The sequence below is a fragment of the Pezoporus wallicus genome, unplaced genomic scaffold (assembly GCF_028554395.1).
Source record: "Pezoporus wallicus isolate ANWC-B61680 ecotype Strahan unplaced genomic scaffold, APGP_CSIRO_Pwel_v1 contig_227, whole genome shotgun sequence".
In the NCBI taxonomy this organism is placed as follows: Eukaryota; Metazoa; Chordata; class Aves; order Psittaciformes; family Psittacidae; genus Pezoporus; species Pezoporus wallicus.
In genome coordinates, this window is record NW_026635704.1 from 2952438 (window position 1) to 2976292 (window position 23855).

At 41.0% G+C, this 23855-nt stretch overlaps 1 protein-coding gene across 5 annotated transcripts in view; it reads left to right on the forward strand.

Annotated features, from left to right (window-relative positions):
* Positions 1-7747: 7747 nt before the first annotated feature.
* The window catches only part of PTPN2 (protein tyrosine phosphatase non-receptor type 2), a 29729-nt gene continuing 13621 nt past the window's right edge, over positions 7748-23855 (forward strand). The window contains exons 1-5 of one of the 5 annotated variants that reach the window (XM_057397425.1): positions 7748-7980; positions 10284-10374; positions 17981-18081; positions 18666-18764; positions 19924-20061. In XM_057397425.1, the coding sequence (XP_057253408.1) occupies positions 7912-7980; positions 10284-10374; positions 17981-18081; positions 18666-18764; positions 19924-20061 (498 nt within the window). In that variant the 5' untranslated portion in view covers positions 7748-7911. The remainder of the gene's footprint in view (positions 7981-10283; positions 10375-17980; positions 18082-18665; positions 18765-19923; positions 20062-23855) is intronic. The other 4 variants (XM_057397421.1, XM_057397423.1, XM_057397422.1 and 1 more) reach the window with 4 other exon arrangements.

Genomic DNA, 23855 nt, shown 5'->3' on the forward strand with positions numbered 1-23855 from the left:
GCAATGGGAAATCAGGAGTGTACTGATTACAATATAAACCTTAATGTCACAGTTTTTTGGGCCATGCAGATATGGGTTTATGGCAATTGTATACCCTAATCCCTTCCTCACAGAATCACTTTCAGGAATCCAACCACCATACTCAACTAAATATTCTTTCTTAATCAGGAGAAACAAAGTGCAAAACTAAGGTGAATTGGCTTGAACACAAGAAAAAACCCTTTGGTTTTTTGCTCTGCATCCTACCTTTCCTGATCAGTTCTTAAGAGGGAGCTGGTACGAAGGAAACAGCCATCTTAGAATCATAGAATAGTTAGGGTTGGTAAGAACCTTAAGATCATCAAGTTCCAACCCCCCTGCCATGGGCACGGACACCTCACACTAAACCACGTCACCCAAGGCTCTGTCCAACCTGGCCTTGAACACTGCCAGGGATGGAGCATTCACAACTTACTTGGGTGACCCATTCCAGTGCCTCACCACCCTTACAGTAAAGAACTTCCTCCTTATATCCAGTCTAAACTTCCCCTGTTTAAGTTTTAACCCATTACCCCTTGTCCTGTCACTACAGTCCCTAATGAAGAGTCCCTCCCCAGCATCCTTATAGGCCTGCTCCAGATACTGGAAGGCTGCTATGAGGTCTCCAAGGTATGAGGCATGTTTGTCCATCTTGGACAAAAAAAAATCAATTTCAAGTGAATAGATGTCTGCTGAATCCAGGACAATAAAGCTTTCAAAATGAATGAGAACTAGAAGCCAGCTGGGATGTAAGTGATCCTGGAGGCTATTTCTTGACCAATACAACCTTAATAACATACATTGTTTCTTTATCTTTTTGTAGCATTGTTCCATTGCTGCAAATCTGTGTTAGTAAATATGTGATTTTATACTTAAATCTTGAGAAGAATCAGACTCTGAGTGATGTAACATGCAATCAAGACATATCTGATATAAAAGGGTGGCAAAGACAAAGGGGTACTAGGAAACCTTAAGCATTTTCTTTGTGACAAATTGCTTCCAGTGTATTTAGAGGGTACTGCTGTTTGCCACTGAAGTAGCTGTTTGAGAAGCGGTGCCGTATAGTTTTTTAAATTAAAAGAATCTCTTGATGGCTAGTGATGTCTCTTTGCATGCAGTGAGACAGTAGGAAAAAAAGACCTAAATTCATAAGATCCAGATAATTTCATACCCCCATTTTCATACAGGACACATTCTGTTACAAGGGCGCTTTTCTCCCCACGTTGTTAATTCCAGTAAGTGGCAGTGTCATGGCTTGAACTGCTGGAACTGTTCCACTGGCTAAAATAAGATGTTAGAGACCTTGACAGCATTCCAATTGGAAAATTTGTGTTATGGATCCTTCTTTCAGTACATTACACTAAGTTTTTCTTTTCTTTGAGAAAACAAATGAATTGGTTTAGCAGTTACAGCAATTCATATAGCCATAAGGGTAGGAATTAGAGGTTTTAAATGTCTGGACCAAAGAAAACATAGCATACTTTCAGAAACTGTAACATACTTGTTATGCAAAACAGATTTTCGTTAAGACTCCTGCTGTGGTAGGTTAGTTTCAAAGGCAATTTTATAAGAGACATTATAAAAGAAAAAAAAGAGATGCATGTCACATGCACATTTTTGTTAGGAATTGCCTGGAAAAAAAAAACCAAACATTTCTTCATGGCTTTTTGCCACCTACAGGCAAAATCTATTTTCCTCCTTGCTTTTTGATTTACTTGGAGGGTAAAAGAAGAGGTGTGTTGATGGTTGCAGTCCTGCCTTTCCAAATAAATGCCACTGTGCAATTTCTCATCTGGTTTTCTACAGTCCTTATAAGATTCAATGCCTTTGCACAGTGACACGAGTGTGAACACCTTGCTATATCTAACATACCAAAGGACATCTAGCAGGCAAAACCAGCCCACACATCTGTGGAACCCTGCCACTGAAACAGTGACTCAGAGAATGTGGCTCCTACAGGGCTGCTGATAATCTCAAGAGGACGAGCTTCTACGGGAAATTGTATGAAATCAGATATATTAATGTCAGCTTAAAATCAGGCAAAGGTAGCACAAATCTTGCACAGATCTATCTTTGCTAGCACAGGGAAGACAGGAATAATTATTGTAATATATGTTGAAGGCTCACCACCACATGGTAAATTGAAGTTTCTATGAAGTGAGTAACAATGAGATTTTTCAGCTCATTATTACAACTAGTAGTAAAAGAAAACCCTTTCCTGTTATTGGCACTTCAGGTTGTCTAATGCAGAAACATAAATTGCAAAATGAATTACAAGCCTAAATCCCATTGCCAAAAAGGCCTTTATTACTTTATTTCAAACTACTTGGGAGGAAGAGGGGAAATACAGTTTGGAGATTTTTACACCCATGAAAATAGGCACATTGGTTTTGTTCAGGTGTGGGGAAACGCAAAGGAAAACTGAAACATAAAACTGAGAACACAAATTTATAACAGAAACATTTATCAATACTCCTCAATACAGTCCTCTGCTGCCAAAACAGTAGTTTCTTACAAGAACTTATCCTAGCAAATAACAGTGCTATGAGTCATGCATTGCAAAGTTTTCAGATGTAATTCAAAGAATTAACTTCATTTTGTAATTTGGAAAATAAGCTTGAATGTAGATGAAGATATGTGTAACAGAGCATGGAATCCATTAAAATAAAAAATCTGTGCTACAGGTAAGTGACAAGATCATGATAACATGATTTCAAAATTATGAGAGAATGTGAATAAAAGACTCTCCAGGCAACATAAAGCTGTTTCCAGAACTGCAGTTTTCTAACCTTTCTGACCATTATACAGCAATGTGAGGTGATGCTTTGAAACAGTAACTGTGAGATTACAAATGGTCTAAGCATGTACCAGCCCTATTCAGTCTGTGAGGAAGACCATTTTCATAAAATCATAGGATAGTTAGGATTGGAAAGGACCTTAAGAACATCCAGTTCCAAACCCCCTGCCATGGGCAGGAACACCTCACACTAGACCATGTTGCCCAAGGCTCTGTCCAACCTGGCCTTAAACGCTGCCAGGGATGGAGCATTTATCGCTTCTCTGGACAATCTGCTTCAGTGCCTCACCACCCTCACAGTAAAGAACTTCCTCATTATATCTAATCTGAACTTCCCCTGTTTAAGTTTAAGCCCATTACCCCTTGTCCTATCATTACAGTCCCTAATGAAGAGTCCCTCCCCATCATCCCTATAAGGCCCCCTTCAGATACTGGAAGGCTGCTATGAGGTCTCCACGCAGCCTTCTCTTCTCCAGGCTGAACAGCCCCAACTTTCTTAGCCTGTAAACCCTAATAACTGGTCACCTTCAAACAAATGCAAGTCTCAGTAAACTTTCAATGTGAAAACTTTGTGTCAGCTACAGGTAGTTTCTACAGATACAGTTTCTAGCGAAAAATGACCTTCTAACCAGGGACGTGGGATGACATTGGGCCACTTTTGACACCTACTGAATTAGACTTTCTCACTTATAAACTGTGATTTTAATAAATGTCACTGTAGCTAGGGGTAAAAAGAAAAAAGAGATGGAAAAACAGGTAACATATACAAACCACCCCCAACAAGCAAAATCCTCTCTACAAGCAATAAAAACAATAACTTGGAGTCATCTTTCTCTTGGCAACTGGCTCTTCTCTTCCTGTCACCATACCCCACACCCCCTGCACTGACTCACAGGCATTAGGTTTTGTGGCTGGCTGCATACCCCAGCCTAGGTTGCTGGAAAGGCTGCTTCACAAAGCCACAGCAGAGCCTGAAGTCGTTGTACCCACCAGACATCCTGGCTGGCTGCCTTTTCTGCTAGCTAGTGTCCACTCACTCATGACAACATTTCTGCCAGTTGCTGCTTTCTTTTCACACTCCACATTTATTTCAGCTTCACCATAGGAGCCCAGCGCCATACACTCTGGCACAGATCTCTGGACTATAAACCAGACTTCCTTAATAGACCTTAATCTTTCCTTTGTTCCTTAGCTGTGAATTTCTTCTACCCAGCACTCCAAACTGCAGTTTGGGCAATCATTTAGTCTGGGCTTAGGTGTGTTGTCCTTTTCAAAGCCTAATCATAGCTTCCATAATTCCATCATTTTTACTACATAGCCACTTTTAAAGAGACACTGGACACTAGAACCCCACTGTTGTGGACCTGTGACTAATGTGACATACTTCCTTAGCTGAATGCAAACCTGTTAAGGCTCCTTGTGTTTCTGCTGTTGTTGCTGGTGCGATTTGCTATATACATTTTGCGTTTTTTTCTTCTTTTCTTGTATGCCAAAACACAGTTTTAGGTAAGGGGAGGAAGTCAGCAATATAGCTGAGGACAGGTATTTGTACTGACACCTACTCCCAGCAGTACGAATTTTTAATGTTCACTTGAACAAAGAACACAGTCCCAAAAAGTCTGAAATAGGAAGACTTCACTGTAAAGACTGCACAGAAGTAATGAAACCTGTTTTGTCCTGCCTGTTGGACCTTTTCATTCAGCTTATCTTGCTCTCCACCAGATGCCAGAGGAGTGGCCAGCCCTTCGGGGTTTCCAGACCTATCCACATCGTGCACGAAGGGAGCATCTTCTACTTTAGGCCTTGGGCTGTAAGACTTAACTGTTCTTATCCTTTCACATAGCGGCAAATTTAAGCACATTACAGCTCTCTTCCTTAACAGCTAAGATTGATAGGGAGTGTATTTGTGAATAAAACCACCTCAGGGAAGAATTTGTTCTTCCTCTACCAATATCCAAAATGGTTCTCAGAAAAGCAGCACAAAACAGATCATTTCCAATAAATGATACTTAAGTAATTCCAGTGAATGACCCCCAAAAAAGTACATACTGAGGAACAAGCACTTAGTCCGTTCCAGACTGGTACTAAAGTTAATTGTTTGGCCAGGGTCACTGCGCAAAACCTATTTAAGGTTAACTTGATTGCTCTTTTTCATTCAAATGAGCAAGAGCACCAAATCACTTTTGAGATCAGAATTGATGATGATACCAGCTACCCAGGGGTGACTGTTTAGTCAGCACAGCAAGGGGCTTCTCAAGTTATCAGACATTTTAATAAGGAAACATAGCAATAACTACTTGTTTGTGTTTATACTAAGACAGAAATGATATACCACACATTCCAGCAACTCCATTATCCTGCTTTGCTATATGTCTCACGCTATCTCAAGGGTTTGAGAGTTTATGTAGCAGTTCATCTGGGTTCGGCTGAACAGCTAATACAGAACTGGAATATATTATTAGCTATAGAACAAAGTTTTCTAATGAATGTACTTGGTTGATGTTGTATATACAGTTCTTCTCCATAGACCACTATAACTGTAGTCCTGGGCCTATCCTGGGCTCAGTTCCCAAAACCCATAGAACTGGTACAACATTTTCAGCATATCTGCAGTAAAAAATAACAATCAAAAAGCAAACAATGGCAATTTCTCCAGAAACTCCCTGGTTTACCAGTTACTGCTCTTCTAAGCCAGCTGTAGATCACAGTTAATAAACACTTCTTGTAGTTTTCCATGAGCTGTCTCTGTCTCTAGACACTGATTTGTGTTACAGATTCTAAACATTGTTACTCCCTCTCCTAACACCATTACGTTGTTTTTCCATATTAACTACATCCCCTGCTGACACTGCTAACAAAAAGGGCATAAGACGTTCTTGTGTTCATATATCAAAACTACCACTGCTTCTGCATCCTTCTCAAAACACCCCAGTGTCTCAACGGTCACTCGGCCACTACACACAGGGTGCTCCTTAGCTGACAGACCTTGAACTCAAGCACATCTCACACTTCAAGATCACCTAGTTTCAGTCCCCCTGCCACGGGTAGGGACACCAAGTTGCTCAAAGACCTGGCTTTGAGCACTGCTAGGGTTGGGGCAGCCACAGCTTTAACTGTGTCATGCTGAGTGACCCTTGTTGCTGTTTTCTAGCTGTAAACCTCCACAGCAGAGAGGAGTGTAAACTCAACTCATCCAGCACTGAAGCCAGGTTTCTCCACCACACAACTTTTGGCCTTTAGGTGTGATGTGGGGGAAGGCTCGTGCCAGGCACCATCCCCGGCTGCCCTTTGCTACTGTGGCCTTTGCCCTGTGCTGCTTTCGTGGTGGCTGGCATGCTACCTTATCGGCAGTTTACCGATGGGATTACACCCTTTCCTCCTTATGTCACTCGTCTGCAGTTGCTCCCAAACATCACCAGCTACTCAGCCTGCGCCACGGCGTCAGCTGCTGCTCGGGACTTGGGTGACAGCCAGCAGGGCGGCACGGGCAGGGGAGCGGTGCTCAGATTACCAAGGGGGCTTCAGGTGCCACGCTCAGCATCTGCGCGTGTGTACGAGCCCACTTGCAGGCCCTCTGAGGAGGCCTGGGGCTAAGAGGGGACCGGCATAACCCAACATCCGCACCACACACCGCGGGCACTGACGTAAGAGGCGGCAGGGCGGGGCGGGGCTAACCCCCAGGGGGGCAGCGGTGTGGGCGGAGCCAACCGCTAAATTGGTGGAGAGGGGCGAGGCCAACCGGTGGTGGTCGAGAGCGGATACGCGTGTTCTCGGTGAAACCTCGCAGTTCGTGAGGGATCTTGTTAGGGGCGGGGGAGGGCTCTGAGTGAGGTCAGGGCAGGGAGCTAAGCTCCGCAGGAGCGGCGCCTGTGCCAGCGGCTGGGCTGCCAGCCGGGTGTGAGGAGAGAGCCTGGTGCTTTAACCTCTGCCCCTTCGCGGTCCTAGTTACCACCACACATTTTTAAGTCGCCGTAAGCTAACCAGGGATCGGTGTTGAGGTATGAAGCACCCTAGCTTGCTTACCTGAAGGACTACAGGCACCCCTCCATTACCTGGAGCTGTACAGCAGATTTTCCTGCAGCTTGAGCAGTGTGGCCCTTGCTGACTGCTGTGTGACCTTTACTTTTGCTAAACGTTTTCGAAGCTGTTTCCTGAGGCACTTTATTTTTTTAAGCAATTGCGGTGGGCTATTGCATTCTGCATTTCTGCTTTAGAGATGACAAACCTTGCTGTGATTTGCCTGATACTCTGCCAGGGATGGGGTAGCCACAGCTTCTCTGGGCACCCTGTGCCAGTGCCTCACCACCCTCACAGGGAAGAGCTTCCTGATATCTAATCTAAACCTATCCTCTTTGAGCTTAAGGCCAATTCCCTTTGTCCTGTCACTAGGTACCCTTGTAAAAAGTCCCTCTCCCGATTTCTTGCAGGCCGCCTTTAGGTACTGCAAGCTGCTTTAAGGTTTCCCCCCGGAGCCTTCTCTTTTCCAGGCTGAACAACCCCAACTCTCTCATCTTGTCTTCACATGAGAAGTGCTCCAGCCCGCTGATGGTCTCTGTGGCCTCCTCTGGACTCACTGCAGCAGTTTCACTTGTTCTTTAAAACAAGCAGTTCCAGGCGGGGCGCGGGCAGCCGGGCGGCCTCTGCCCGGCCGTCACCACGCTGAGTCGGGCTGGGCGGCGGGCCGCACCGCTGGCTGGAACCGCTACCTCTCTCACGGCGGTCTGCCCGCCTTTGGCCCTTTCCATGGCGCTGGAAAGACACGCGGCCGCCAGCTGCCCTGCTCCCGAGCTCGTCTTTGGCTCGGCGGCAGGCAAGAGAAGCGCAGCTCTAACCAGACCGACACCCCCAACCTCGGGTTACCTGAGGGCACCCCCCGCCCCGTGACATCACACCAGGTGCTTGCCCGCCTCCTCCCCGGGGCAGCGGTCTCGGAAGCCCTCGGTGGGCGGAGGCGGGGCCGCGCATGCGCCTGGCACCGGAGGCGGCGGGGCCCGTTGGGAGCGTATGTGCACGCTCGCCGCTCGCGTGTGGTGGGCAGCGCGCGAGGGGTCGGGAGTGTGCCGGCCTCTGGACGGGCTCGCGCGCTGGCCGCCGCCATGCTCGCCATCATCGAGCGAGAGTTCCAGGAGATCGAAGCCACTAACGACTGGCAGGCGCGTTATCTGGTGAGCAAAGGGGGTCGCTCCGGCTCTGCCTCCAGCCGGCGAGCAGCAGTGAGGAGGGGGCCGCCGGTCGGCAGTGTCGTTGGCGGTACGCGCCGTCTCGGTGAGGAACGGAAGTTGCAGGGCCCCGGCTCGTTTTTCAGGTGCACGCAGCGGAGCTGCGGGCAGGCGCCGCGCATGCGCCGGCGAGCGGCCGTCACTTCTCTAGGCGGGGAGCGCTTGTAGGGCGCAGGCGTTGTCGGGTGCCGGAGCGCAGTGCGCCAGCACGGGCTCGGGGCCGAGGGCAGCGGCGGTTTAGGTGCCTCAGGTTTATCCGAGCGGGTTGGTCTGGGCCCGGTGAGGGTGCGTCCTCCGCAGTTTCCAGGCAGAGTGGAAAGTTACACCTGATGATATCCATCCGGCGGAGGCGCGCTAGCTGTCCTGGGTTCCCGGCTCTGCGTCTGAAACCGCTGCGCAGCGGTTCCTTAAGCACTCGCTTAGCGACGGCAGCCGTCTGTACCGCTGTCTTCGCCTGTTTGGCGTCTGCGGCAGGCCTGCACGGTTATCTGTCAGGAAATAAGCACCCTTTTCTCTAGAAACAGCGAGATTACTGACTTGCAACAATAGTCTTTGGGTCAGTTCTATGAAATCGACTTCATATGTAAACTTGTAATAGAAGTTATTTGAACCAGTATGTATTTTCATGGAATTGTTTGGGTTGGAAGGGACTTTAAAGATCATCCAGTTCCAGCCCCTTGCCATGGGCAGGGACACCTCACTCTAGACCAGCTTGCTCAAATCCCTGTCCAACCTGGCCTTTTTGACATTTTACAGGGCTCTTTCACAAATGAGGGAAAAGAATCTAAACCGAAAATTCTCTTTGATAACTTGTAGTTAGTAAAAGTTGTGCGTTTCCTCTGTTAAATTAGCCGTGTGTTTGATTTATGTGTGCTTCAAATACATTAGACAGGTATTACGAAACTGAACTGTGGTTTGAATTTAACAGGGAATAGCAGAAATAAACTGTGCTAAGTTAGTGAGATAGAAGTTTTAGGAAAGAATTCTGCAATTGTCAGTACATGCACGTCACCTATGGTATATCCAGATTTAGCAAGTCAGCTTTCCCGTGGCATTTTAATACTGTTTGTGCTCTTGGAGAATTAAACTGAAGAGCTCTTCTAAACTTGGAATACGTATATCCTAATTCTACTACACATAAACTGTAAAATATTTTTAAATAAAGTTTTTTTGTATTAGAATTTTACGTTTTTCTGATTTTGTAGATTTTGCAAACTCAGGATTTTTACTCAGAGTACTTAGCACATTTGTATTAGCGTAAAACTGGCAAATACAGATCAGAGAGAAAATAGCAAATGATATTTTTAAGTAGCATTTATTTAATTGCTTAGGAAGGTATTTTTCTGTGATAGTGATGTGTAAGAAACACGTGCTTGCCCTGAGACGTGTGAAGTTCTCTGAAAAAAAAAAGTCGGGTATTAGGTTTTTTTATTATACTTCTTGACAGTAGCTTTGCCCTTTGGTTCCATGAATTTGCCAGGACTTGTAAAACCACATGAACCTTGGAATATTTATGCTGACTTGAAAAGCTCCTCTGCAGTCTGAATTAATGACTGAATAAATAATACTGATTTTCACTTTTTTTGTAATGAAAGTTTTTCTTGTGTAATATGCCTTATGTTACATCTGGCATCTGGTTTGTTTTAATTTGTGCTGGCTGAATTGTGTTGTGAAAACTGATTTTAGACCTAGTCTAGCATTGCTCCTTCATCATGGGTCATGTTTAACTACAGCTATATGGATTGAACTCTCAAACCACCAAGAATCATCTTGTGGCTGTTAACAGCAGCCATAAAATAATAAATAGTTAATTTACTGTTGTGGGGACTTATGCTGCCAGTTGGTGTAAAGGAGCTAGCAGTACAGTGCTGTTAGTTCTGTCTGAGGCTCTTATTGCTGTGGGAGATAATGTGCAGTCTGAGGTAAGCTCTGAGCATAATAAATAGCCTGGTGCTTTTTCCCCTTTGATCCTGCTACATCAGTTGCTTACTAGATTGTGCCTATGTTGCTTTGGTGTTGTTAGCCAAATGTGGGGTCATCTAATGGCAACAGCGTGGCCAAGAATGACACACGTGTTTTCTGAGTGAAAATAACACTAGGTGTAGTAAAGGTTGATTTAAAATGTTAATTATTAATAACCCTGATTAATTAGTAAGCTTGAAAGTCTTACAATAGGATGTAAGATCAGTAGAAACTGATCTTAATCAGCTGACTGGCTATAAGTAAGTTGCATTTCTTGTGTTTTAAAGGAAATTCGACATAAATCCAGTGACTACCCTCACAGAGTTGCAAAATACCCAGAAAACAAAAATCGGAACAGATACAGAGATGTTAGTCCATGTAAGTATCTTTTCTGTAATTATTACAGTAAACTTTGTAGACTTTTTGTTTATGTGGTCATTATAGGTTTTGTATATTTTTTATTTCTGTTGACATGGAACCTATGATAAGTATGGTTTTTGTGACACATTAACAGAAGGGAGAAAAGTGTGCTGGTTAAACCATTAAGCTGAATAGGGAATGAGATGTGATTGAAAATCATAGTTATTAGTAGTTATTAGTATATACATCAGTGTTTGTGAGCTGCAAGGTAATGTTTTTAAGATATTCGTAAGGCAATATTAAATAATTTTCTTATCTGTAAAAAAAAAATCAACATGTGCTGAGCACAGAAATTGTTAATAAGCTTTGACTAAAAGTTTCTTTTTGAGCTAAGGGATTCTGTACATTTATAAGGCTGTGGGTAAATGCCACTCAATTTCTACTATTGCTTAAAAAATACTTGATATTTCGTTTTGTCTGTTCAGAAGAATATGTGCTTGAAGTTCTTAAGTTTTCTCGATCAAGTAGATTTGGTGTGGAGTACTTTGTATTTTACTGACTGCTGTAAAATGACCTTTGTGACATAAGGATCTTGCATCTCGGGTGAATACAGCTTTTTTCTTTTTTTTTTTTTTTGCCATCTTCTTTGCTACTGAGGTGGTGTGGGCTTTCTTTCAACATTTCAGCATTTACTTTAGAACCTGGAATCCTAAATTGTTATAAAAGGACATGGAAGCAAAACATTACCGATACGTAGTTACAGTTGGAGAAAGCTATTGTAAATCATGTTCAAAAGGACTTCGAGGGGGCAACAGTGCAGCCTTAATTTTTCTACAAAATATTGAAGTTGGAACAGGTAAATATTTGTGTGTTCTTTAGCACAAAGTTTCCCAGAGCACCAAAGGCTCATAAAAGCCTTCTTGTTACCAGATCAAGAATTTTTGATGGGTTGCTGGTGTATTGGGGCTTTTCAGTTGAGAGCCTAATCTGAATACCTATTGTAAGATTGGGGAAGTGCTGAACTCCTTGTTTCCAGTTGAAAGTTGCGGTAAAACAGCATGTGCATAGCACTTCTCGAAATGCCACAGACAGGGTCTTGTGTTGAGTCACACTAGTCAGACACAGTGCTGTGTGCTGCTCATCAGACTGCTGCCAGAAGGCAAACTTGCCTTGTAGATTCACACCAAAGGGATCTAGTCTGGCTTAATGCTGAATCTCAGTACTGCACTCACAGCCTTTTTGCTGTGTCTGCAGGGCATTCCCCAGTATAGTTTGTTTGAAAAGCTTACAGGTCTGAAGATGTCTCAAATTAGTCAAGGCTTAGTAAGTTATGCTTGTATGCTCAGTACAGGGAGATAGGGTTCTGCTGGGCCTTTGTTGGTCTATGCAGAGGTACTTGCATGTCCCAGGTTTGCTGTCCTGTTGCAGCACAGCATTAGCATCTTACCGGTGGTAAAGTAGATTATGTTGTAATGACTTTCTGTTTCATACCTAAATTGGGATGGGAGTTATAAGCAGAGAAATTGGATTTAAACCCATGAGACCCAAGTTCTATTCCTGGGTCCAATGTTCTATACAGCTTCTGTGGCAGAATCTGTATTCATGCATTTACTATTTCTCCCATCCATGGATTTAATTTCTTAGGCACTACTGCAAAGAGAATGGCAGCTGACCTTTAATGTGCTTGTGTTTTTGTTGTTTTGTTTTTTTGTGTTTTTTTTTTTAGAGTGTTTCTAAAATAAATAAAACGTTGTGTTATTTAAGTAGCAGTAAGAGGTGTGACTTGTATTCATCTCCTGTAGTTTTTTTTAGCTCAGAAGTCTCTTTAATCATGACATAGCATGCCTCCTACAATAGTGAAGAGCACCAAACAGCTCTGCCTGGGCCATGGCAAAGCCTGCTTCTGAAATGCTTGTTGAGCCAGGAGGAAATTAGTTATGTGATTGTATTAATCCCTGGACCCTGTGCAAGAGCAGAGAGGCACTTGGATAAAATCTAGCTTTGAAGTAGGAGTTGGGCTCAGGAAAGAGTCATTACATGTTGGTTGACATGGAGTGTAACATGATGACTGAACTAAGATGGTGAACTATACAAAGCACATCTCTGTTTTTAGCATTTGTAAAAGAAAGAAGGTTTGAATTGGGCATCAAGGTAGTCTGCAGAGCTGGGTACTAGGAGCAAGGCTGTACAAGGAGGACAGAGCAAAACACTGTGTTCAAACTAATTCCCGTTGAATTTTACATCTGTGTATTGTCAAATATGACTCATAATTGTTTCTGTAACAATGGTGAGAGTTGGGAAGAAAAATACACCTGAGAGGGAATACATGATAAATAACATTGCAAGACAGCAGTAGTTCAGTTTAAGAGCAGCTGGGGTAAAAGCTGTGCAGTTTGGTCACTTGGTGAACACATCTAATTGTGGGTGGTACACAAGGAATTAGTGTTGCAGAAATGCAAGACAGCTCAGTCTTGAACAATCTTAACATCTTGGTCCTTCACTTTGTGAATTTCACTGCTCTCTAACAATGTTTAAAAGAAAAATGGGTGTTGATACCGATAATATTCTCTGAGAGTCAAAGGCCCTCAGAACTAGCAGTTAAGCTTTTAAAATCTAGCTACCTAAACATATTGCAAGATATAATTTAATGAAAAAGTTTTGTTTCTCCATAGCGGTGAAAAAATAGTTTGTATATCTAGATAACAGCCAAGCCAGTCTGAAATCTGAGGTGGTATGTCTGCAAGAGGAATTGCAGAGATTATTCTCTCCTATTGGTAGATGTCAATTATAAGTGCAAGGAAAGATGCACTGGGTTAATTTGCCCTATTTCAACCATAATACACAGGACAGGTATACTGACGCCATGTCCGTTACATGCATTTCTAGAGAAAAGTTGATCTCTGTTGGCAGAGGAAGGCTCATCATCTTTGCCCACTGCAGTTGAGTTTCACATTGTCTTGAGTTGCATAAATATTTTTTTTAGTGTCCAGTTTTGTTGGTTAAAGACTTATGGTCTGTATAAGTTTGGTTGGGTAAAAGCCCTCAAGAGTTACTGCCTAGCCAAAAATAATAAGAATCTAGCAGTTTGCTATTAGTCTAGGGTAGGGAGCAGAATATTTTGGCTACGTAGTACTACTGAAGCAGGAAGTTAATCTAAAGTAGGTTTGGTTTGACAGCCAGTCATTTCCTGACAGATGAGCCCATTTCTCAGAAAACATTGTTAAGAGAGGAAAATAACTTGCAAGATTATTCTTCTCCAGTGATAACTTTAATGAAACTCTAAGATTTCTGCTACTACTTTCCTTCTAAATCTTATCCTTCGGTGGTATCAGAGGTGTCTGGTGTCTCAGATTGACTGTAAACACCTTTAGAGGTCTGCTTACTGTGCTCTCAGATTTAAAGGCAAGAAGGAAATCCCCTTGGCAAAATAAGCAGGATTTATTATTTCTTTTACCTTTTCTGGAAGGCAGGTGGGGGGTTTACGCACCTACCTAGTTTTTATCCTTAGCTTTCCTTTGTCGTGTGGTATGTAGCCCAGTATGTTAGGTCATCTGGACATTTTCACCTCATAGATCACATGGCTGTTGGAGGATCTTCCTTTGGCCATTAGTAAACTTTGAGTTGAACCTTTCAACCATCCACTTACAGTTGTCACAGAGGATATGCCAGGGAGAGAGGAACATGAAGAGTATTGGTGCTTTACAGGGAACAGAGCTGGGAGTGGATGGGTTTTGCACATAGTGCTGATTAATTGTCATTGCCAAAATGTTCCCTTTCTGTCCTGCATTTGTCCTGTTAATGTACTGAGAACAGAGAGTTGTTCTGTTCAGTATAAGCCTACAGCAGTCTTCGTTGTTCATCTTAGAAGCTGACATTACTGATTTTTATGCTGTTATCTAATGATTCTCTAAAATATCTTGTTACCAGAAACATGGTATAAATAAACTCAACATGATACTTTTGGTGATACTTCTTTCTTCAGGGCTGGAGAAGAAATTTGTAGCACACACTGATGTAAACTTTACTGTATCTTAGGGGGTTTTCTACAGTCCTGCTTGAAAGTGTAAGGATCCTGTGCAGTATTTATGCATATGTTTCAGTTATGAGCGAGGTCATGCTCTGTCCCTGGCAGTGTTGCAGGGCTTTGAGCAACCTGGTGTAGTGGAAGGTGTCCCTGCCTGTGGTTTGGAACTAAATGATCTTGTAAGATCCCTTCCAACCCAAAGCATGCTGAGATCGATATGATGGCATTCATTGCGTACAACCAGTGGCAGGGTGGGGAAAAGTCATGTTGCCTTTCCTTTGCCTTAGGCTACCTCTGAAACTTGAGACTGTACATCTGGTGACAGAATATTGTAATTTGAATAATTTAGCAGCTCAGACTAGATTTAGATTTAGATCAGTGAAATGAAGGGGATTTGCTGGTAGGCAGGAAGGGGTCAGACTGGGTCATTGGGATGGTTTATGGCTACATGTTTTATTTATGACTTTCTTTAATCCACTAAGTAACATTTCACTCTTCTTTGTTGTTAATAGCTTTGTATTTAGGGAGCCAGAGACATCTCTTGGAGAAAAGATAATTTTAAGTTATGCAGTGGTCTCAGTTCTAGAGACACGGTTGTTTTCAAACATTAACCTGTCATTAACCAACTGCAAGAACTGTATGATGTAAAATGCCATACATTTCATATCCCAGTTTAACTGGATATGTCATTTTAGCAGAGAGTGGGCAAATTGATGTCTAATGTGAAGTCTTGGGCTTGTTTGAGACATGGGGAGTGTTGTCAATGATATCAGTGGGACAGGGTTTCATTTGAAGTGGGTGATAAGACTTTGCTTATTGGACAGGGTCATTCTGGGAGTAGTTTTCTTAGTGTAGAAGCCAGAATGAGAAGCATTTTTAGGGTTTCCATTTCCTTTTCAGGCTGCAGTTTGTTGAAATAGGGGAATTAGCACTTCAGAAAATGAGTATTGCCTGATAATATTTTAGTTGTTGTGGGCATGCAACATTTAAGATAAATCTTTAGGAGGGTTTAAAGCAGGTTTATCATTCATATAAATCTGAAGTACTTTGTAACTGGAAGTGTTTTACATACGGGAAATATGTTACAGCTAACTTGCTGTCAAAAGTTGGCTTGCTTCGTCTAATTCAGAAGAGCAAGCCAAGGCTTGAATGAGGTTTCTAGGTCATTGTGTCCTTTAGGAACCCTTTCCCTTGAAAGAAGTCGGTATATTCTAGTGGCTGTCTTTGTCCTGTGGAGTGTATGCCAGCCTGTTTCAGTTGGGGCGAGAAGGGAGGCTGTCTGTGCTTAGAATTAGTTGTTAAAAGTGCGTTAAAAAAGCTTTTTAGTGAATTACAAAGAATGTTTACAAAGAATGCTTTGTAAACATGAAAAATAAATGGAATTTGTAACAAGAAAAATATGAGGCTGCAAATGAGTGTAAGGATTATAGCAGGAAGCTTCACAGTGGCCAGGCAGTTATCTCCTACTGGCAGCAGTACAGCAGCTGCTGCTGGGTGATGAAACTGTTAACAGCTCTTTGCTTATGTCATCTTTCCGAGAACAAGAGTACCGGTATGTGTGATTTACTATAACAAGATCTTAAGTTTTTCCTGTTGGCAAATGACATGTAATATTTACAAAGGACTTGATTTCTATCCAGTAGAAACATTTCAGATAAAGTGATACATGAAAAGAAAAAGTAACACTTTCCTATCCAGACAAAATAATACAAGGAGGCTTTACTTTAAAATTCACATGTCTAACTTTTATTGTGTCTTGGCTTTGATAATATTTTTTTATCTCATACAGGGGTATCGTAAATTGGTTTAAGACTCCTGAAAGTCAAGATGGTGTTGCCTTACAGTTGGAATTCTAATGAAAACAGATTAAACCAGTAATTTTCTCATACTTTTGTATTAAAAATAGGTTTTAAGCGTATTTCTGTTCTCTGCACATTTGTGACTGCGTATAAAAACTAGCAGCTAAACGAGGTAGGATAGCAGCCCCAAATCTCAGCTCTTAAAATATATATGTAATAATCTACTGTTGACTTCTTTCCTTGAATCCAGCCAAGATCCTCTTTTGGCAGCTGCCAATAGCAGATAGATGAGGGAGAGCATAAAAGCAGATCAAGACATAGTAAGTGTACTTTTCCCGGATTTCCAAACATATGGAAAGTATTTATAAAGTCTTTTGAGCAGTTCATAGAACAAGAGTCTAATTCAGTAACTATTTTTTGATTCCCATCAGCTTTTTGCCTGACTGTGGTCATATTCATGGATTTCTCAGATAAGCCTTGTGCTGCATTGACTGGCTGTGATACAGGGACTCAGTCTGAGCTCAGCTGTCGTAGCTGCACTGAATGTGATACTTGGAAAAGTGTGCTGGCGTTCTAACAGCAGCTGTGTTACCAGTCTGTAGCCCAAATGAGTTTTGTGAGTTAGACCAGGCAAATGTAGGTTAAAAACTGGCATTGCACTATAATTCATGCACAGCTCTGTCAGGTTCTTTATGGAATCTATTCCATCACTTTCTGAAATGTGTAGAAGTCTCTTAAATTCGAGTTGGCTATTTTTTTATTTACTCACAAGCAGTCTGTCTAGGCAGTTGAGCTTTGGGAGGTTTGCAGTCAGTCTCATTTCCTGGCATGCAGTTATGTACAAATTTTAAACTGAAAATGCAGTTTATTTAATACACTTCTAATAAATGGCTGAAGGATTACTTATTGTGAGCGAGTCTGATTAACTCAGTGGCTCCTAAAGGGTGATAAATCAGATACTAAAAGATTCTAGGAACAGCCACAGTGATTTTCTATTATGCAGTGTTTTAGTACAACACTCTGATAATCTTTCTCATATTAATTTTAGACTTTTAAATGGAGTCCTTTGTTTGCCTCTGCTATAAATAGGGGAATTTTCTGTCTTGCCTGTGTAATTGTGATGAGAGACTGAAACGGTGTAATTAGATTAGGCTTCATTTAAGTGAAACATTTGTTGAAAAGGTACATTTTGCATGTGTCCTTTCTGTAGTATCCTTAATTTGTCTAGTATTAATAAATTACAGGGAAAATTAAATTGATCAAAGCTTGGTTTGAATTATTTCAAGTAGATTTATTTCGTTTTTTTAAGCCATGTGAGTTTAGTTCTATGATTCTACCTCAATCTATGAAACTTAAAAAAAATCTTGGAATTCTGAACTTAAAGGAAATCATGCAGTGGAGTGACCTGGCGTGATAGGACAGAGTGTGAGAGTGTGAGTTGTAGTGCTGTTGTGTTGAGGAAATGCAACTGTTGAAGGATTGCTGTGAGCATCTTTTGGCATGTATGGGAAGGTTGTTTTGGTTGGTTTTTCTTTTCCAGAAAACTGGATGTTACAAGTTTTCTGAGCAGCTTCTGTTAAAAGCTAACAGAAATTACTCTGATGGAAGGCTGAGGGAGCATGAGACAGGCAATTATTATAGTTACCTGAGAAATTAGTTTCATATATTTTTGTAGTTTACCATTCAGTTACTACTTCTGAGTTTACTTATAATTGCTTGTCAAACCTAAATCTGCCTGTTTGTTAGAGAGTATTCACCCAGATGGATGCATCATTAATTCTTTATTTTCTTTGAATTATAGATGATCATAGTCGTGTAAAACTGCAGAACGCTGAGAATGACTATATCAATGCCAGCCTAGTGGTCATAGAAGAAGCTCAGAGATACTATATTTTAACACAGGTAGGTAGTACAGAGGTTGAAAATCTGGGGGAGAGGGGTTTTACAGTTGTAATTTGTATTTGGATGATTCCTTGTCTCTGTGAATTACATGTGTTTCATATTAACTGCCTGTTTGAAGTAGTTGTGAACACATTATTTTGTATTTTAAGAAAAATATAAAGGGAATATTCCATTATGAATAATATACTGCATATAAAGCTTTTCACGTATTTCTTGCTCATTTTTTCTTCACTTCTTTTGGAAATAGGTTGCAACAATACTTTTACTCTTTATTTCATCTTGTACATTGTAAGCTTGTCTGCAGTAGCTTTTCTCCTAAGAGCACGAGAATATTAATGCTCAGGCTGAAACATCACTTCCTTGAGTTCTTGCAGGTTTTTTTGGGGTTGTTTTGTTTTTTAAGTACTGGGCTGGTCTGTTGGTTGCTTTCTTGCCTGTCATTTCTGACGTTCTATTAATAATTTGTTTAAACTTTTCAGAGGAAGGCCTTTTCCTGCTCCACACAATGAACTGTTTAACTGTATTCAAACACTGCTTACTTACACATTCTTACACCCGGTGTGTTTTTTTTATTTACTACACAGGGTCCACTGCCTAATACATGTTGTCATTTTTGGTTGATGATATGGCAGCAACAAACCAAAGCAGTTGTTATGCTGAACAGAATTGTTGAAAAAGAGTCGGTAAGTAATATTAGATCTAAAGTTGCAAAGTAATTTTAGTACAGTTAAACAGGGATTGTTACGCTAAAAGAGCAGTCGAACTTTCTCACCGGTGTACAACATAACATGTGTTTAATGTTACATTAAAGTAATGCTTTAAAGCTGAGACGCAAAATTCAGTCTGGCAAAGGAGCACCTAGTAAATATGAGTTCAGAAAGGTAAAAGTAACAACCTGAGAAAGGAGGATATACAGTTTGAAACAAGGTGGAGTAGAAGCAGTGTAAGATGCTCTAGAACAAAACAGAAGATGGGAGAACAAGCTTGAATTATGTATTTTTAGATTGTTTTTTCTAAATCTATTCGAGTTGTATATTTATCCTGTAGTGATCTTAACTGTTTATAGCTATGAATCCAAGCTGCTGCCCAGCAACTGTCAAACTGGTCTAGTTACTTAAAGCTGGTGGTATATGTGCAAATACACAAATCTTCCGTTATGATGTAGTTTTTCTACTAATGTGCCTAAACCCACTGGGGATTTCAGTTACAAGTGCATGTCACTTGATATTTATGGTTCTTCTTCAGAGTAGATTTGTTAGTAAAAAAGATTTTGAGTCTATTAAAATCTTGCTTATTTTCTCATGCAAAAATTACCCTACAGGAAGTTTGAGCGCAGGGCAAGAGGAGTAAAGGGCAAGGGACAGTCTTGCATTACTTTGTTAGTTCATGCTTTTGTTTCACAAGAATCTTCCGGTACTGAGCAAGCCTTGGGAAAACTGGATTGATGTGTTACATCAGTTACATAAATCAGCAGGTGTGCACATCAGAAATGGAAGGGGGACATGTTGAAATAGCTGAGTAAAGATCTGTTCTCTGTATAGAATGAAGGGGGAGGGGAGAGAAAAGGGTTAAGGTATATCTTAACACATTAACCCTGTGATGAAAGAAAGCACAAACAGATAAATCTGGAATGCATAATAGACATTGAAAGAGTTGTAGTAACTTCGCTGTGAATATTATGGATTTGGAGAATTCCTCAAATTGGGAGCAGGTACTCAAGTCTGCTGTATTGATTAATGTGGTCTGAATCTACTCATGCAAAGGCCGGTATTAGGATACTTAACCAGGCCTTTTCTTTTTCTTTTTTTTTTTTTTTCCTCCTTCTGAAAAAACCTCACTTAGGTGAAGTGTGAACAGTACTGGCCAACAAAAGAAGAAGAAGTTATGACATTCAGTGAAACAGGTTTCCGTGTGAGGCTGGTATCTGAAGATGTCAAATCGTATTACACAGTACATCTACTGCAATTAGAAAACATCAACGTAAGCTTTTCTCAGTCTGCATAGCTTATGTTCCTGGGCTTAAGTATCTACTGAAAACCGTTTAGCGTATGGACAGCACAGATTTCATTGAGCTTTTACACTGAAAACTTTAATATACTTTGCTTCAGATAATGTTGAAGATGTACGTGTGGCATGTGAGTGAGCTAGACCTGAATTAATCTATACGTTAAAAGAGATAAGAGCTTCTGCAGTTTTACACTTATATTTTTCATTTGGCAGTACCTTAACTTGCTGAATTGTAATTGATAGTAGTGGTGATTCTAAGAGGAGCTGTAAGGAACACCCTACAAGGAGGTACCTAGGAGAAATTCTGATTTCTTTTGAATATCAGAAATCAGAGTCACTCAGTAATTGCTGTTTGGTTTTGGTTTGGGTTGGTTTTATTTTATTTTTTTTGTTTGTTTTTTAACGGAACTTTAGTTTTCCATATAATTCAGTCCAGGTATCTTAAGGTTTTTGTGGGAGGGGTGATTACCACCTGTAGATAGGTAACTTTATCTCCTCTTGCTTACCTCCCCTTTTGCTCCACAGGACCAACCATCCTTTTCTCTTAAAAATTAAGCACTTTGACAATTTAATCAAGCTAAGCTCAAAAAAATTGTTCCTGGCCTGAGCTTGGGTTGGAATTTGCTGCTTCTGTTTCAGAGCTGAAGACAGAATTGAAGAGCTTGTCTGTTTGTTCCAGCTATGTCTTGTAAGATATTCTCTCTCCCTATAAACCTTGCCTTATGTTAATTGAAAGTGCTACTATGGCAAGTTTTATTCGAGGTTGTCTTGTCAGTGGATTTGGGAAAGGAAAGCTTGAAGATGTTCCTTTGCATGTTGTTTTATACATTAATAAACACTGATATATTTGGTCAAAATGATGTGAATTTATAGTAACTATTAACGGTACTTTGAGATGTTTGTTAATTTGAAACCTCCCTCATAAGATCAACATGGTAAAACATGGCGAGTTGTTCCTTTTCTATTCAGTGTAAGAAGAGCTTTATGAAATTCTTTTGTGCTGATGCAGAGAAATTCTATGTAGTTGTTTGGTTTTTGACAGTGAAGGCAAAGAAAAGAGGAGTAGTGCTTGCAAGCCAGTGCTTGAGAAACAGTAACTTTCCTTTTTGGAAAGCTAAGGTAATTTTTCCAAAGTACCAAAGACTTCTTTGTGGAATGCTTCTTTCTGGCTGATGTTGGCCCCTCTAATCTTAAACTTCCTATTTTTGAAGGATGCCATTTTTATCCTGCGTGTATGTTTGGACATAATGTTAACTGGAAGATGCAGAAATCCCTTGAGGAACAGCACAACATGTGCTATAGTGGGCTTCAGAGCTGGAGCTATTGAGCAGTTAAATTTCTTGGTTTGCTTTGGAGTGGTAACATGGGCCCATCTGTGCTGTACAGAGGTTGTGTGTCATGTAAACCAGTTTCACAAACACTTAGCAAACTTACTGTACTGATTTTTACTTTAATGCCCTAGTGTTTCTGTAAGGCTCCATGAATATTAACTCCAAAAAATAGTTTTTATATGGAACAGTTACAAGAAGTAGAACATACTTGGTTACTCAAACAGAAAAACTACATAGTTTCTAGAACAACACTGTGGATGTTAAGTGCAGTCTTCTGTAAGAATTTGATAATTATACCATAAAATTTGTGGGAAATGAGTATTGACAGTATTATGAAATGTGAGCTTAACTATGTTTATATAAGTTCTTCTGGAGGGGATGTTGGTGGAGGCAGGGCAGTAAGACATTTAGCCGCTTGATGCCTGGACCATAAGATGCGTCATGAACAAAATACACTCTGAATTCCAAGGATACTTAAATTTTAGTATTTCCTTGAAAACAGAGAGAACTACAATTGTCTTTACAAGACAACCGCCCTGAGCTAAAGTAAATTTGTGTTACTCCAACAAATCTCTGTAATACATACGTATTTTGCAGAGAATTGTATGGTGAGTGAAGTGCTTGCTTAATGTTTGGCTGGTTTTGGTGGTGGTGGTTTTGTTTTCTTCTGTTAAAGGCCAATTAGAAGTAAAGGTGGGACTGGGGGGGTGGGGCAGTGTTGTTTAGGGTTAGATCAAAGCATTTGGCTGTTTGATTTGTTTATATCTGTTCTAGGCAAACAGTTGTTCTAAGCAAACAGCTGTTGAGACTAGTGTAGTCCAGTAAAGCTTTGGAGAGGAGATTTGGGTGGATTGGAGAGGAGAGGTGGGTTTTGGTATCTTTCTGGAAGTTTTGAAAATACTTCTAATGTGCTTTGTCCTACTGGTGATTATTTCATAATTTCCTTATTTTTTGCCTGACCCAGTCTGCATTTTAGAATACAGAAATTTGGGGCTGCCTTTCCGCTATGGTTCACACTGGGTATACTCCCAGTTTTGTTGGTGACAGTTCTCAGCTCTTCTGAAAGTTGACCACTGCTCTCTGCTGCAATTGCAAAGACTGACTGTGAAGGCTTCCACAAACCCTTGCCTCTGTTTGAAGATAGGGTAGAAGGAAAATACTGTGCTCATGTCAGAAGTTCATAATCATTTATATGTGAACCTATTGCACGTCTGTGATTTGAAGCAAAGTCTCCTGGGGTACTGGAGAGGTGACAGATATTTATGAGAGCCTTCTGTTAAATCTGTAAAGTAACCTGATTGTCTCAAAACTTAGCAACCCCATTCAATGTCACGGGAGAATTGTTAGATACTAACAGGTAACTTCTGGAAGACTCTACCTTGTGTTGAATGTGTATTTTTATATTACTCATTATTGCTGCTTTTAGCTTTTCTTGTCACAAATATAAGTACTTGTCTTTAGATTAGGAAAACTTTTGTTTTCAGTGCTTTCTGATGCAGCAACCCAGATAGCTAGGAGAAAGATACAATATGACACATAATGAATGCTTATAAGCAAAACCTCAGTTTCAGTGTAGCAGGGAATTCAGGGAAGGTATGGTATGGCAAATGCGTACTGGGAAACCAGGGATTAACTGGGTGAGGAAATTGAACAGTGAAAAGGAATTGAAATTGCCAAAGGAACCTTGATGTATCTCAGACTGGGTTCCTAGAAATAAGAATAAAGCAACTGAAAGAGAGATTTGCAAAGAAAATATTTACTGGAGGAGAAAGGACTAGAAGAAATGAATTAGATTTGATGTGACACTGGTGGTATGATACTTTAAGGACCATTAATAAACCCCAAATAGAATCTTGAGTCCTCTGCAAATAGCCAATACTTGGAAAAACCCATTAGCAGAACAGGTTCTCAGTTTTGCCAAAGGCCTCTGTGTGGTCATTGCTGTCAGACTGAGGTGACACAAGACTGCTCAGTGGCTCTCACTGTCTGGTCCTGTGGATGAACCAGGAAGAGATGGTCTAGCTCAAGAAGATAAGATTTACTTTGCTGCTAGTTTACAATGTCAAAAATGTTAAATGTTGTTTGTGGACGTAAGCAATCTAATGGCAAGCTATGTTCTGGGATCTGGTGGTCCCTTTGTATATGGATGTATATATGTATGTAATTCCTATAGTGTTTGGAAGAGATTTCTGAAACATGGGGTACGCTTTTAAACTTGTGGGTTGTCCTCATATCACTTTGTCAGACTGCAACAGGGATTAATTTTGGTCTTTATGATCACAGAAATAAGGCTGAGATGTAGGAGAGGTATTGGTGTCTAATAGGAAAGGAGAACCCAGGCTTACTTGAAAGTCAAGTGTTCTGCAGCTTCAATGGGTATAGCTATTACCACGTTGACTTAGAAGAATATGCACTAGTTTGTGAAAAAACTCAGGA